At 43.2% G+C, this 15,491-nt stretch overlaps 1 protein-coding gene across 3 annotated transcripts in view; it reads right to left on the bottom strand.

Annotated features, from left to right (window-relative positions):
* LOC126483888 (S phase cyclin A-associated protein in the endoplasmic reticulum) overlaps nucleotides 1-15,491 on the bottom strand; it is a 607,888-nt gene that overhangs the window by 507,289 nt on the left and 85,108 nt on the right. For all 3 annotated transcript variants that reach the window (XM_050107144.1, XM_050107145.1, XM_050107146.1), the window contains one exon: nucleotides 14,195-14,373. In XM_050107144.1, the coding sequence (XP_049963101.1) occupies nucleotides 14,195-14,373 (179 nt within the window). The remainder of the gene's footprint in view (nucleotides 1-14,194; nucleotides 14,374-15,491) is intronic.

Here is a 15,491-nt window from a genome sequence, read left to right as displayed (position 1 = left end):
GAAAATGAGGTCCACTCTGTCTGCCATTTTGCCCGCCACACCTAGAATAGTTTTCATCACTCCTTCAATCTCCACAATATCCTTGTCAGATCCTGTGTTCCCTCTGCACCCATTTCCCTACCCTACAGCTCCTCCCCTATGACTGCCCCTCTCTAAGACAAGCTCTATGCACCCTCCCACTACCACCTATACCAGCCCTGTAACTGGTAAAACATATAGTATCAAAGGGACAGCAATCTGTGAAATGACCCATCATACACCAGTTGTTATGTAAACACTGACTGGCCATCTACACTGGTACAACTACAGTCAGGCTGGCAGGATGAATGGGCATAGACCAAGTGTGTGTACTGGCAACACACAATATCCTGTTGCAGAGCATACTCTACAACATGACTGTTTTGACCTCAGTGCCTGAGGCACCACATGTGCCATATGGATTTTCTCCCAGACACTAGTTTCTCAGAACTCTGCCAGTGGAGAGTGGTGTAACACGTCTTCAGTTCTCGGCATCTGCCTGGACTTAACTTGATTAATTTCTTCAGTCTCATAATTTTTACCCACTTCCTTTTAGTTTTCTACTACATATTTCATTTTCTGACCTGTCTATTGCCCCTCCCACCTTGACACTCTTATAAACTCTTATAAATGTTTTGTCAGTAATCTCTGTCTTGCCTATCACGCTACCTTCACCTTTAAGCTCTCAGGTTTTCAAATCATCCAATCCAGTCCCCAACAACCAGTTCTTCCTTCTCGTCCCATTCATTAAGTCTCCCCTTTCTCTGGGTTCTGGGCGCCTTTTCCAAAACTCTCCCAATTTCCTAAAATGTGTCAGTCCTTTTCCTTCATCCCCCTTCCTTCCCCTCCAACTCTTCTGCCAGAGGAAGGAGCCACTGGCTCTGAAAGGTTGTGTATTCCCTTAACTTTTATGTGTGTTTTCTCCTGCTGGCACTTGGTGAGTGGGTGTTTTATCCATCCAATTGGATTATATTTTCAAAAACTGATTACTTTCATCAATTTTTTGTATCAGTATGGCAATGCTTCCTGTTCATAAAGCAGCATCTGTGAGGTATTGGTTTGTGGACAGTAACATTCTTGAAATGAACTTGCCTGCCCAGAGTCCCAACCTGAACCCAATGGAGAAACTTTGAGATGAGTTAGACCATCAACTTTGCTCCAGATCACAGTGTCCAACATCATTACCTTCTCTGGTTTTGGCTCTTGAGGAAGAATGGACTGACATCCCCCACAGAAATTTAGTTTCCAGCATTGTTCAAGCCGTCATAAAAGTAAAGGGTGGTCACATCACACACTAATGTCCACTAACATGACCCTGGATACTTTATATTTATTATATGCTGCTATTTACTTGTGAGGAAACCCTTCAGAACACTGCAAAAGTTAGTGTGTGTGCATATGAAACACAGTGAATGGTCAAATGAAAATTGAGATAGTCTGGTAGAGAGGACATAAAAAGGACTTTAAAGGAGAAAGAATAACAATGCAGTCAGTTCAGTCACAGATATATATTGTTTATATGTGAAGGCAAAGCGAATATTTCTCAGCTTGGCAGTGAAAGATTTGTTTTGTAGTTCAATAACTTTTATTCTCGTATTTATCTACATTTTTATCCACATTTTTACAGTGATTAGTTTCCAGTGATTTACAAGAAAGAAAACTGGCGTTCTACGAATCAGAGCGTGGAATGTCAGATCCCTTAATTGGGCAGGTAGGTTAGAAAATTTAAAAATGGAAATGGATAGGTTAAAGTTGGATATAGTGGGAATTACTGAAGTTCAGTGACAGGAGGAACAAGACTTCTGGTCAGGTGAATACAGGGTTATAAATACAAAAGCAAATAGGGGTAATGCAGGAGTAGGTTTAATATGATGTTGTAGTTGTGGTCTTCAGTCCTGAGACAGGTTTGATGCAGCTCTCCATGCTAAGCTATCCTGTGCAAGCTTCTTCATCTCCCAGTACCTACTGCAACCTACATCCTTCTGAATCTGCTTAGTTGTATTCATCTCTTGGTCTCCCTCTATGATTTTTACCCTCTACACTGCCCTCCAATGCTAAATTTGTGATCCCCTGATGGCCTCAGAACATGTCCTACCAACCGGACCCTTCTTCTTGTCAAGTTGTGCCACAAATTCCTCTTCTCCCCAATTCCATTCAATACCTCCTCATTAGTTATGTGATCTACCTATCTAATCTTCAGCATTCTTCTGTAGCACCACATTTCGAAAGCTTCTATTCTCTTCTTGTCCAAACTATTTATCGTTCATGTTTCACGTCCATACATGGCTACACCCCATACAAATACTTTCAGAAACGACTTCCTGACACTTAAATCTATACTCGATGTTAACAAATTTCTCTTCTTCAGAAACACTTTCCTTGCCATTGCCAGTCTGCATTTTATATCTTCTCTACTTCGACCATCATCAGTTATATTGCTCCCCAAATAGCAAAACTCCTTTACTACTTTAAGTGTCTCATTTCCTAATCTAATTCCCTCGGCATCACCAGACTTAATTCGACTACATTTCATTATCCTCGTTTTCATCTTCTATCCTCCTTTCAAGACACTGTCCATACCGTTCAACTGCTCTTCCAAGTCCTTTGCTGTCTCTGACAGAATTACAATGTCATCGGCAAATCTCAAAGTTTTTATTTCTTCTCCATGGATTTTAATACCTACTATGAATTTTCTTTTGTTTCCTTTACTGCTTGCTCAAAATACAGATTGAATAACATCAGGGATAGGCTACAACCCTGTCTCACTCCCTTCCCAACCACTACTTCCCTTTCGTGCCCCTCGACTTTTATAACTGCCATCTGGTTTCTGTAGAAATTGTAAATAGCCTTTCACTCCCTGCATTTTACCAAGCAGTAAAGGAAAAAAAAGAAAAATTTTGAGTAGGATATAAAATGTAGACTGGGAGTGGCAAGGAAAGTGTTTCTGAAGAAGAGAAATTTGTTAACATCGAGTATAGATTTAAGTTTCATGAAGTCATTTCTGAAAGTATTTGTATGGATGGTAAATCGTGTAGACAAGAAGAGAATAGAAGCTTTCTGTTATAACGTCAAGTTTAACACATAACGACACAACACATATAAGTCACAGAGTAAGTTGACAAGCAAGACATGTGTACACATTAGCATTCGAATGAGCACTGAGTCACAGTCTAGCAGCCGCTGCTTGGCTGGCCGCTTAGGTGGCGCAGCTGCTGCATGGCTGGCAGACAGCGCCGCACGTAGAGGACGCGCGTAATTGCGCGGCGGCGCTTTGAATGATCGGCGAGTCACAACACTTTTCCCCCCTTTGAAATTGTTGCACTGGTCTTGATGGAGGTGTCCTGGAGATGGCTAATGTCCATAGGCGTTGTTTGACTCGCCGTAAAGTCTCGAGGAGGAGGCTTCCCGTACGGACGGAAGTGTCCACGATGATAATGGGTCGAGATGACAGGAGACGTAGGGGTCGAATCTGCTGGGGCCCCATCCACCAATCTGCCCGTTGCGGCAAGTCCAGTTGATATGACAGGAGACATGGGCGATGCGTCGGCATTCCTTGGAGGAGGAGGCGAGTAGATTTGCTCTGACAGAGGATGGTCATCCAGTTTCTGCATGGGCACGTCTCCTGGTGGCATCTGTTCTTGTGCTGGCATCGCGATGACGGTGAGAGGGCTGCGTTGTGAGCATTGAGAGATGCCAAGATCCCAAGTGTCAGGTAGAGCCAAAGGTGGTGTAGAGGCATTTGGAACAGGCGTTGCTGGCACACGAGGCCGAAGTTGGTCCGAATGACGCACTGCAACATCGGTGTCCATCTGGATTTCATACAGGCGTCTGCCACGGTGTCTTAAGATGCGGCCCGGGCTCCATTTTGGCCGCCTGCCATATCCCCGTACCCAGACGAGGTCGTCGGTGGTGAACCGGCCAAGTGAAGGCACCCGCGGCCGTGAGGTGGAAGGCTGCAGAAGATGGAGTAGCGTGCGGGGCTGTTGGGCATGTAACAGCTCAGCCGGGCTGTGGTTGCTCATGGGGGTGAAACGGTAAGACGCCAGAAACTGGAGAAGCGCATCATCAGCAGCAGAAGAAGTCAGAAGTTTCCGCATCTGAGCCTTAAATGTGCGGACCAGTCGTTCAGCCTCACCGTTGGATTGTGGATGGAACGGCGGGGCCGTGTCATGCATAACGCCGCGATGAGCACAAAAATCCGCAAATTCGGAAGAGGCAAATTGCGGACCATTATCAGTAACAAGAGTAGAGGGGAAGCCTTCCAAAGAAAAACTGCAGGCAAGAGCACTGGTGGTTGCCGCGGTGGTAGGCGATGTGCAACGGACAATGAAAGGAAAGTTAGAGTAGGCGTCAATTACGAGGAGCCAATAAGTACCTAAAAAGGTTCCCACAAAGTCAGCATGAATGCGCTACCAGGGCTTCTCAGGCGAAGGCCACAGTGACAAAGACGACTTCGGGGCAGCGGCCTGGGACGCACAAGGGCCACAGGCAGCGACCATGTGTGCTATTTCAGAGTCGATGCCAGGCCAGTACACATGACAGCGCGCCAGAGAATTTGTGCAAGACACACCCCAGTGCCCTTGATGAAGGAGGCGCAAGACCGAAGCACGCAAAGATGCAGGTACCACAACACGCGGCGAAGCATTGTCAGTGGAGAGGAGGATAACACCATCCCTAGCCGTGAGGCGGTAGCGCAAAGCGTAGTAGTTCCACAACGGATCAGAAGTCTTAGCGGACGGGCGATCTGGCCAACCCTTCTGAATACAGCGTAAAACCCGGGAGAGGGTAGGGTCAGAACCCGTAGCAGCCGCCAGCCTGTCCCCAGTGATGGGGAACCCGTCCACAACCCACTGCTCGGCAACATCCAGGTGGAAACACAAAAGTTCGTCCCTATCAAATGCCTGATCAGGACCCATGGGAAGGCGAGGCAGAGCATCAGCATTCGCATGTTGAGCCGTTGGCCGGAAATGAATCTCATAATTGAAACGAGACAAGTAAAGAGCCCAACGCTGGAGGCGGTGTGCAGCCTTGTCGGGAAGTGACGTTGACGGATGAAACAAGGAAACAAGTGGTTTGTGATCCGTAACAAGATGAAATTTTGAGCCATAGAGAAAAACACCAAACTTATGAAGAGCATAAATAATGGCCAAAGCTTCTTTCTCAATTTGAGAATACTTTTGTTGGGCATCCGTGAGCGTTTTGGAGGCATAAGCAATGGGTTGTTCCGAACCGTCAGAAAAACGGTGCACAAGGACTGCACCGACCCCGTATTGGGAGGCATCTGAGGCAAGAACAAGATGTTGGCCAGGTCGATAAGTAGCCAGGCACGGGGCCTGTTTCAGCATAGCCTTCAATTTCTGGAAAGCCGCTTCACATGATGCGGAGCAGTGAAAAGGCACGTTTTTATGCAACAGGCGATGCAACGGATGAGCCACCGAAGCCACAGATGGTAAAAACTTGTGATAGTATGCTATTTTCCCCAAGAAGGCCTGCAGTTCCTTAACAGATGTAGGGCGAGGAAGGGCATCGATCGCAGCGACAGTTTGCTGAAGCGGACGAATACCATCCCGAGAGAGTTGAAACACCAAGTACGTGATAGATGCCTGAAAAAATTGTGATTTCTGAAGATTACACTTAAGACCAGCAGTCTGTAAGACATGAAAAAGTGTGCGGAGATTTTGAAGATGTTCTTCAGTGGTGGAGCCAGTGACAACAATGTCGTCCATGTAATTGATACACCCAGGGACAGGGAGCAATAATTGTTCCAAGAATCGCTGAAAGAGAGCAGGGGTGCTAGCAACCCCGAATGGCAAGCGTTGGTATTGATAGAGGCCGAAAGGCGTGTTAAGGACCAGAAACTGCCGGGAAGCAGCGTCGAGAGGAAGTTGATGATAAGCTTCTGACAGGTCAGTTTTAGAAAAATACTGGCCTCCAGCAAGTTTAGTGAACAGTTCTTCAGGATGGGACACAGGGTGTGTCGATGAGGCATTGAGCATTTACAGTGGCTTTGAAATCGCCACAGAGACGAATATCACCATTTGGCTTAGCAACTACAACGACAGGAGAGGGCCACTCACTGGAAGTGACAGGAAGCGAGATCCCTGAAGCAGTGAGACGATCCAACTCCCGTTTTACCCAATCACGAAGGGCCACAGGAATGGGCCGAGCCTGAAAAAACTTAGGCCGAGCAGTGGGTTTGAGCATGATATGAGCTTCAAAGTCGTTTGCACGGCCTAACCCAGGAGAAAAAAGGGACGAAAATGTCGTCGACAAGGAATCCAGTTGAGCATAAGGAATAGCATCAGAGACAATATTGACAGAGTCATCTATGGAGAACCCAAAAACGCGAAAGGCATCAAAACCAAAAAGATTTTCTGCATTGCTCTGGTCAACCACAAATATGGGAACAGTGCGAACGACGGATTTGTAAGATACCTCAGCATTAAACTGTCCCAAGAGAGAAATCTTCTGTTTATTGTACGTCCGTAATTGCCGAGTGACAGGGGACAGGAGGAGAACCCAGCTGAAGATACGTCTGAGAATTAATTATAGTGGCAGCAGAACCGGTATCCACTTGCATGCGAACACCTCGACCAAGGATTTGGACAGTGAGGAATAACTTCCCTGAAAGGGAAGAAGTGCAATAGACAGACAACACAGAATCAGAATCAGTGTCATGTTCATGAACATCATGTATGCAGTCGGATTTGCAAACGGAAGACACATGACCTTTCTTTTTGCAATTGTGACACACAGCCCAACGTTGGGGACAATCCTCGCGTGAATGTTTCGTGAAACACCGCGGACATGAAGGAAGTTGCCGGGGGTTTTGCTGCAGTTTCTTAACGGGTTGTTTATGGCTAGGCCGAGGCTGCGCGTGGGAGCGCACTGCGGCCATGTCGGCCGGCGGGGACGCGCCGCACGCGTCGTCAACAGCACACAGAGGTTGTATTTCCCCGACATCACCCCACGCCTCTATTTGCGCCCCAGCGGCGCGAGAAATTTCAAAAGACTGCGCAATGGAGAGAACTTCATCTAGAGTCAGATTCACCAACTGAAGGGCACGTTGCCGAACTTCTTTGTCGGGCGCTGACCGGATAATAGCATCCCGTACCATGGAATCGGCATAGGATTCTTTGTGAACGTCAGTAACAAATTGACACTTTCGACTGAGGCCGTGAAGTTCAGCAGCCCAAACGCGATAGGACTGATGTGGCTGTTTTTGACAACGATAAAAGGCAACACAAGAGGCTACCACATGCGTTTGCTTTTGAAAATAGACAGACAGAAGTGAGCACATTTCAGCAAAGGACAAAGATGCAGGATCATTCAAAGGAGCCAATTGCGACAACAACAGATACATTTGAGGTGAAATCCAGGAAAGGAACAGAGACTTACACGGTTGTTCGTCCGTGACATGAAATGCCAAGAAGTGCCGTCGCAGACGTTTTTCATAATCAGACCAGTCTTCTGCCGTCTCGTCGTAAGGAGGAAAAGGAGGTATAGCCAACAACGAGAAACGCCCCGCATTTGACGCCGCGACGAAATCGCGAATCGGCGCTGTTAGAAGCATTTGCTGTTCAAGGAGATTTTGCAACAGTTGCTCGACAGTAGCCATGGAACCCTGTGGGTCAACGGTGAAAAGGAAAAATCCACTACCTTGTCGCCAATTGTTATAACGTCAAGTTTAACACATATATTTCAGAACGACACAACACATATAAGTCACAGAGTAAGTTGACAAGCAAGACATGTGTATACGTTAGCATTCGAATGAGCACTGAGTCCCAGTGTAGCGGCCGCTGCTCGGCTGGTCGCTTAGGTGGCGCAGCTGCTGCATGGCTGGCAGACAGCACCGCACGTAGAGGACACGCATAATTGTGCGGCGGTGCTTTGAATGATCGGCGAGTCACAACACTTTCATAATGTGGTGTTACAGAACAATGCTGAAGATTAGATGGGTATATCACATAACAAATGAGGAGGTACTGAACAGAATTGAAGAGAAGAGGAATTTGTGGCACAACTTGACTAGAAGAAGGGATCAGTTGGTAGGACATGATCTGAGGCAGCAAGGAATCACCAATTTAGTATTGGAGGGCAGTGTGGAGGGTAAAAATTGTAGAGAGAGACCAAGAGATAAATACAGTAAGCATGTTCAGAAGGATGTAGGCTGCAGTAGGTACTGGGAAATGAAGAAACTTGCACAGGGTAGAGTAGCATTGAGAGCTGCATCAAACCAGTCCCTGGACTGAAGACCATAACAACAACAGTTTCCAACCATGAAGTGTGATTCTGGCAGGTCTGCAATATATCTGTCTACAACTACCGTAATATCTTCATTGGACTCAAAATATGTTCCATCTGCAAATTTCTTTAGATATGTGACTACTAGTCACAGGACATCAAATACTGTGAATAGTGTAGGTGGGTTTCACGCAATTTGTTCCACATATCCCTCAGTCTTCCCTCTGGCAAAGCATTTTTGTGGGCTGGTTCACTCTCCAGATAAAATGCTGGTTTACTTGTGTGCCTGAGTCTCACCTTTCGTCATATATCCCCTCCACCTCTCCCTCCGTCCCTGCCTGCCTGCCTGCCTGCCTCTGTCTCTGTCTCTCTCTCTCTCTCTCTCTCTCTCTCTCTCTCTCTCACACACACACACACACACACACACACACACACACACACACACACACAGCCTCAGTTTCCTTCCTACTTATCTTGCCCCCCCCCCCCCCCCCCCACACACACACACACACAGACATACATACTTTAACAGCATTTTACTAATTTCCCAGAAATCCATACCCACTGACAGAAAATCCAGGATGAAATATAACAGGTATCACCAAAGGTAAGCTGTAAGCAATAGGCAGGTACATATATAAGATGAAAATTATTTATGTTCAGATAAAGTCACTGAGATCAACCAACGAAGAAACCTATCACTTGCAAACACAAATCAACATGATTTCGGGGGGGGGGGGGGGGGGGGGGGGGGGCAAGGTGGGAGGAGGACAGCGAGGGGAAGTTAAGGGAAGATTACTGTATGGTGGAACAAGTAGGTGCAATCAAGGGTAGGTGAAAAGACTGATAAGGGTAACATTGAGTGTCCTTTTTCTCTTCCTCTGTTCTTCCCCCTTCCCCCCCCCCCCCCCCCAAAACATGGAGGCAGACTGTTTCAATTTTCATCATCAGTATTTGACCTCAAGGAAAGGAGAGGTGATGGCATAATTGTTCCTGATCAGTAGACTTTGCATTAATGTCCAAAGTTCCACTTTTTTGCAGTGCCTCATTCAGTGAGCTCATGTGTACTTACAAATACTTACAAATTGGTTTGCCCAATGTCTTACACATTAGCTGTGTTACAGACAACAGGATGAATAAAATACAATCTACAATTATCTATTAGAGGGCCCACTAAGCTTACTGTATGCCCCATGGTGCTATTTGAAAGAAAGAAGCTATGTACCAACAACACATCAGCCTTCCCTACTCAATAACCATAACAATAATACAAGCACCACGCTAAACTGTCGCCTTATTAAAAAAAGCATTTATACACCATGAAAGAAGGCACTTTAACAATGAAAGAAAACATGTACAATTACATGGCTATATTTTAACCCTTTAGTGAGATTGTTTTCAAAATTCCTTGATTGTGCATCTTCCAGCTTTTACACTGCAGTTATTTTCTTAAGCACTGTGCCACATTCATTCAGAAACTTTTTTTATCTTAGAAAAATGAATGTATATATTGTCACATAGAAGCCAAAAATGAGTAACAGTTATGATAACAACAAATCCTACCATCTCACTCTGAAAGAATGTTCATTAAGCATATTAAATCACAGACAGAACTGAACAGCCTGCCTGAGTAGACTGAGATGTCTACTAATTTCCAATATTCCACAAATAAGAAAATATCAGAACTTTCCAGAAAATCCAAATCTTAACTGATAAACAACTGTGGGATGCGCGAATGGAACCGATAACCTGCACATTGCCAATCAGTGATTATAATTGCTTTAGCATGGCAGACAACATACATCACATGACATTGCTCCCTCTCCTTGTAAAACAGATTTGGAGTGGACTATGGCTTCTTGGATCTGGATCTTGTCAGTGGTATTTCATATGGCAGTGCTGGTGGAGGCCTTACATTTCAGTGTCATGTTATCATAGTCACTGTGATGTTCAAATGCTGTTCCTACAGTTTAGGCTTCACAATTTCTGCGTATAACTTAATTTTCTTTGTATCAAAAGACTCTACTGTTGATCCGCATCTCAGAACTATGATTGGGTTTCATGCGAAGGAGATAGTCATAGTCTCAGCAATTCTGACTCCTTGGTGTAAGATGATTGTGGGACAAGGTAGTGCTTTAACAATACTTTTCATAGCTTGAGCTTTCACATATGTGTAAAAACCCACGAAAGAGCATATACGAAAATGTCTTATTAAAATTTCTACACGTGCAAGCTGGTTCAGATATAATTACAAATGAAGTGCTCCACACTCCAAAACCATGTCTTCTACAAGAAACCTGGTGACCGCTGCAACTTTATCAGTCAGAACCACTCTGGTGCCAATTTGGCAGATGATGCAGTCAGTACACACTAATATCCATTTATTCCCATTGGTTGATTAGGAAAACTTCCCCAAGATGTCTATATCTTTTTGGTGAAATGGAGAGGAACTGCAAGTGTAGTAGGTTCCACATGTTCTAGTAGCAACTGAGGCCCACACTTGAGTTGCTGGCATCGCCTGCAGTGGCTTACATAGTGTTCGGCATGTTGGTAGAGACCTGGCAAATGAGACCTGCTTTTGATTCTACCCAACATCTTTGCAAATCAAAGATGATCCAATGTTGGAGTGTTGTGAAAGTACTTCACTATGCCTGGCTGGAATGGCAGGCAACCATTTTGTTCAGTGAGTCATACTACTTTTTACACAGTGTTTCATCTATCAGTATTCTCCTTTGATAGATTTTTTTCTTGTTTCAGGCCTCTATAGTATTCAGGAATACTGGATCTTCCCTTGTTCATCTGCACTGTTTGTTAGTGCACCACTGACTAGGATGTTACCACATTGTAATGTTCTCCCAAAGGATCGCGTGAAAGGCCTTTGGTGCCCATGTTTTGGTATTTCAACATTTCTGGCTCTTGGAGCCATAGTATTCACTCCCAAACCTCACTTCATTATTGAGAAAGAAAATATCACCTAAAGTATGATGTAAGAAGTGGAGTGATGTGCAGACACATTTTCATTTAATTTTAATTTCTTTAAAAAAAATTTCCTTAATAAATAATTCTGATTTGATTGGCAATTATTGCAGAAATCCTCAATACCAAGCTGTCTCATATAATAATTGGATTCTTTTCATAACCATTTTTCTTTAACAACTTTAGTGTTAGATAAAGCAAATGAAGCATTTTGTGCGCCTTTGTCCAACACCAACAATGCACTCTGAGCTAAGTTTTTCAGGTTAACCAGTGCACTTTGGAAGATGAGCGAGTACACTGGTTTAGGGTGGCTGCACTGTACGCTTGTAAATGGAATGGTGCACAGATAACATCTTTGTCTTGAAGAAACACACTTGCGAGCAATGTGAAGTGGGTTGGGGAACCAGAAAATGACATTTTTATACATTAAATTCAAACAGATAAATTGTTAACAAGTTTTTATGTGATATTAATGATGAAATCACCCTTGTTATCACAACTTTTTGCCATTAGTGTGCAAATTTATAATGCCGGATCAATGTAAATTGATTGGTTTTTGAGCAAACTATCTGGAGATGACATGAGCATGATCCAAAGTTTCACATTTTTTGCCACTTAGATAATGTTCTAGCAATCAAAGTAAGTGAACATCTGAAGGTGCAATATTGGGCAAGTATGGTGGGTAAGGCAATATCTCCCATCCCGATTCATTAATTTTTTCCAGGGTTGGACTTGCACAGTGCAGTCTTGCATAATCATATTGTAATAACATCTTTTCTGTCAACAGTTGCTGGACACTTTTCAATTACAGATTGATTTACTCAATCCAGTTGTTCACAGAAGAGCTCTGCATCCACATTTTATCCAGGTTTTCGCACTTCAAAATGAACAACCCACAAATACTTTACCAAACAAAGAAAGGCAGTTATTTGGTGTGTAAGCTTGGATTAGCTGTAGTTTGTGAGGATTCATTTGCAAAAAGCCACTGCCTTTTGCATTTGGGATTATTATAGAGGGCCCATTTTACGTCTCCAGTGGACAAGCAATCAAAAACCACTTCTGTATTGTGCTGCTGAAGTAATATGTTACATGTGGTGGATCAGTTAGCTTTGTTTGTCTTTACCAGTCTGCTGAAAACATTCTTGGATGCTCAAACAGGGTTGGTTAAGAGTGTTTAACAATTCCGCAATTGTCTAGCATGGATTTGCTTCCACTTCCACCCTTAACATGTCATTGTCTGAAGTTGTTGGTGGTTCAGACTGATGATATGAGTCGGAAAGGTCAAAATTACCAGATATGACCTTAGAAAGCCAGCTTCAGCATTTGCTAATGTCTAATGAACTTGGATAAACACTAAAAACTATTTTTTTGGTACAGCCGTTATGTTACTGCCCTTGTGGCTGTTACGTTACAACCCTTGTGAATCTCAAAAACCATACAATACTGGATATGTACCTCTTCTGATATTTCACTGGTCATTTCACCATAACTTAGGGAAAAAAAATCAAAATTTAATTATTTATGAATAAACATGTCACTCTAACATTAAAAAGTCTTTGGTATGACTTTGAAGTACACAATGAGCTGATATATGATAAATGAATATCAACATGCACACAAACAACTTTACTTTCTGCTCCCCTTAATAGGAAGTTTAGTTTCATTTGTGGATGTAACTAATGTAAAGTATTTTATGAACAAATATTGTAATTATTATGAACTTTAAGTGTGTTATTTGTGACACAGTAAGTTGGTACTTTATTGTATCATTAGTTAGCCATTTTGTAGCTCTTACTGCTGCGTAAATCATTTATAAGAGCTACTGCCATCTGTATCAAAAATTTAAAAGTTGACTGCCTATGTAGTAGCGTCAAGAGCCTTAGCCTACTCGCTAGTCAGTCTCTTACAGCCTCATATCAAGAAACACAAATTTATGACCTGAGTACTGCTTCTACGCAAGGACATCCACCTAAAACACCAGGCAGGTGAGCAATTAGCAACTGTGTGTTCTGTGTTAATGTGTAAGAGGGCAACTATGACCCCTTGCATGTTCTTTATTTCAGTATAAATGTGGAGAGGTGCGTGTAGGAATATTTAGCAAGAACAGTGAACAGGTGTAGCTGCAAAAGTAAAATGTGACCAAACCATATTTGTACATGTATATAGTATTTTAACTGCATCAACTGGTGCAGCAAATGATTAATTATTACCTCACCACGAGTGCTGAGCATGAACCAAGGCTAACACTTCAAGTTTAAATTAGGCTATCAACTACGTCAAATTAGTACTCATGTGCACAGCCCTCAGATTATGTGAGTGGTATCATTATGAAGATTTCATCATACAACTCAGCCTAGCATTGCAGAAGCCAACAATGGCGAGCAGGGCGCAGTAAACGAGACACTGTAATGCCATACAGGGTGCACAAGCATATCTGGCATCAGCACTGGATGTCATGTCAGCCCCGTGCACACATACTTGAGCCCTGCCGATATCTCCACTTTCCCCATACTGATGGAGGAATTTGTTTTGTCTTTTCTATGTACGTGCCTGATGCTCAGCATTACTACTGGTACTGCTACTACCACCACCACCACCACCACCACCACCACCACCACCACCACTTGGAGAGTACTTCAGCAGCAGTTACATATAACTCATTTGCACTATGCTCTTGATTTCTCTAGTACTCAGTGCTTTACCCATTCTCACTTTCTGTAGCTTTTCTTTTCACCTCTTGCCTCTTTTGATGAGAAGGAAGAAACCATTAAGTCTGATACCTTGCTATATACAAAATTTCAAAGTATTCTGTCTTGTATATTGTAGATATGTTTCAGTACGTACAACTGTTCCATTCACCCTCAATATCATCAAAAGCCTTAACACCAAAAGCTGCACATGGTAAGTCTTTGTTTCATATATTATAAGTAAAGGAGAGCAAAATTACACTCACCACTGAAAGTGCCAATGCTGGAAGCGACGACGCAGCAGTTGGCTGGTTAAAACGCAGCTGCGCTCGGTACCTCATACCGCTGAGCCGTGAGAGTCCTTGCCCTGCAGCGACCTTACTCGTTGGAGATACACGTGATGAGCGGGAACGGCCTTTCACTGTTTCCCAGCCTTGAGTATCATCTGTATTGAATGAAGTAACATGCTAATAAAACAAAAGTCACTCAACTCTATCACATTCTATAGATGTCGCTTATATGAAAACCTCGAAAGGTGTAGAATGAGTCCAGGTACACACACACACACACACACACACACACACACACACACACACACACACACACACAAAATAAAACTGTTACAATTGCACCAACAATTAACTATCATTCTAAGACTTACTTTTCAGGTCATTAAATAAGTTTGTACAGCAGAAAGACAAATTCTATTTTTATCATTAAAATTAGTGTTTCATTTGCCATAAATCTGCATTTCAAAGCATTGCCATTTCATAGATAGTGGATGATAGATCTGCATGGTAGTGACCACTAGAAAACGTTAACTTTTGAAAGTACTTCAACTTTGGCACTGTCTGGATCAGGGTGTATATACGGACCAAAAAAAAATTGTGGTTTTCCCACTTAGAAATACACTTTTTCCCTGGTGAAAATACACTATACCCCAGGTGATCCCAGGTGAAAATAGACTATACCCTGAGTGAAAGTACATTTTTTCCATGTTAAGTGACAATATACTTTCCATCGGACCTGTGAGACTTATCAATCCGTTGACTGGTACAAGTTTTATACACTTTAGGGGTTGGAACCCAACAAAAAACAATGCACTTTGGAAAGATTTTTGAAGTGCAGTAATATGTACACTGCATAGCTTTGTGTTATGAAAGTATAAATATGAATTCCACCAAATACAAAACAGTAGCTTCCAAAGCACTGAAATCGAGATTGCGGTGCACTTTAGTCAGCCAATCATAGCTTATGCCATGTGATCTCGCGTGCCAATGACAGCAGATATTTAGAGCATAGGACACGTTAAGGAGCATGAACACACAACTATGAACAGTTAAGAGTTCAAATTAATATACATACAGAACAGCACATACAATAACTGTCGTCAAAATTTGTTGCTTCCCCCCTCCTGAGGGTGTTATTACACAGTGTCCCAAGAGCACAGCTTAAATTGCAGTAGCTGAATAATTCTGACAAACAAGATTTAAAATTATAGATTTCATTACTGTGCACGTAACATTTTGTAGGTTACCTGGTTGTATACATGTTCCGCCGAGC

Source organism: Schistocerca serialis, chromosome 6 (assembly GCF_023864345.2).
Source record: "Schistocerca serialis cubense isolate TAMUIC-IGC-003099 chromosome 6, iqSchSeri2.2, whole genome shotgun sequence".
Classification (NCBI taxonomy): domain Eukaryota; kingdom Metazoa; phylum Arthropoda; class Insecta; order Orthoptera; family Acrididae; genus Schistocerca; species Schistocerca serialis.
The sequence above is the reverse complement of the archived record's forward strand: the minus strand, read 5'-3'. Positions and strand labels throughout refer to the sequence as shown.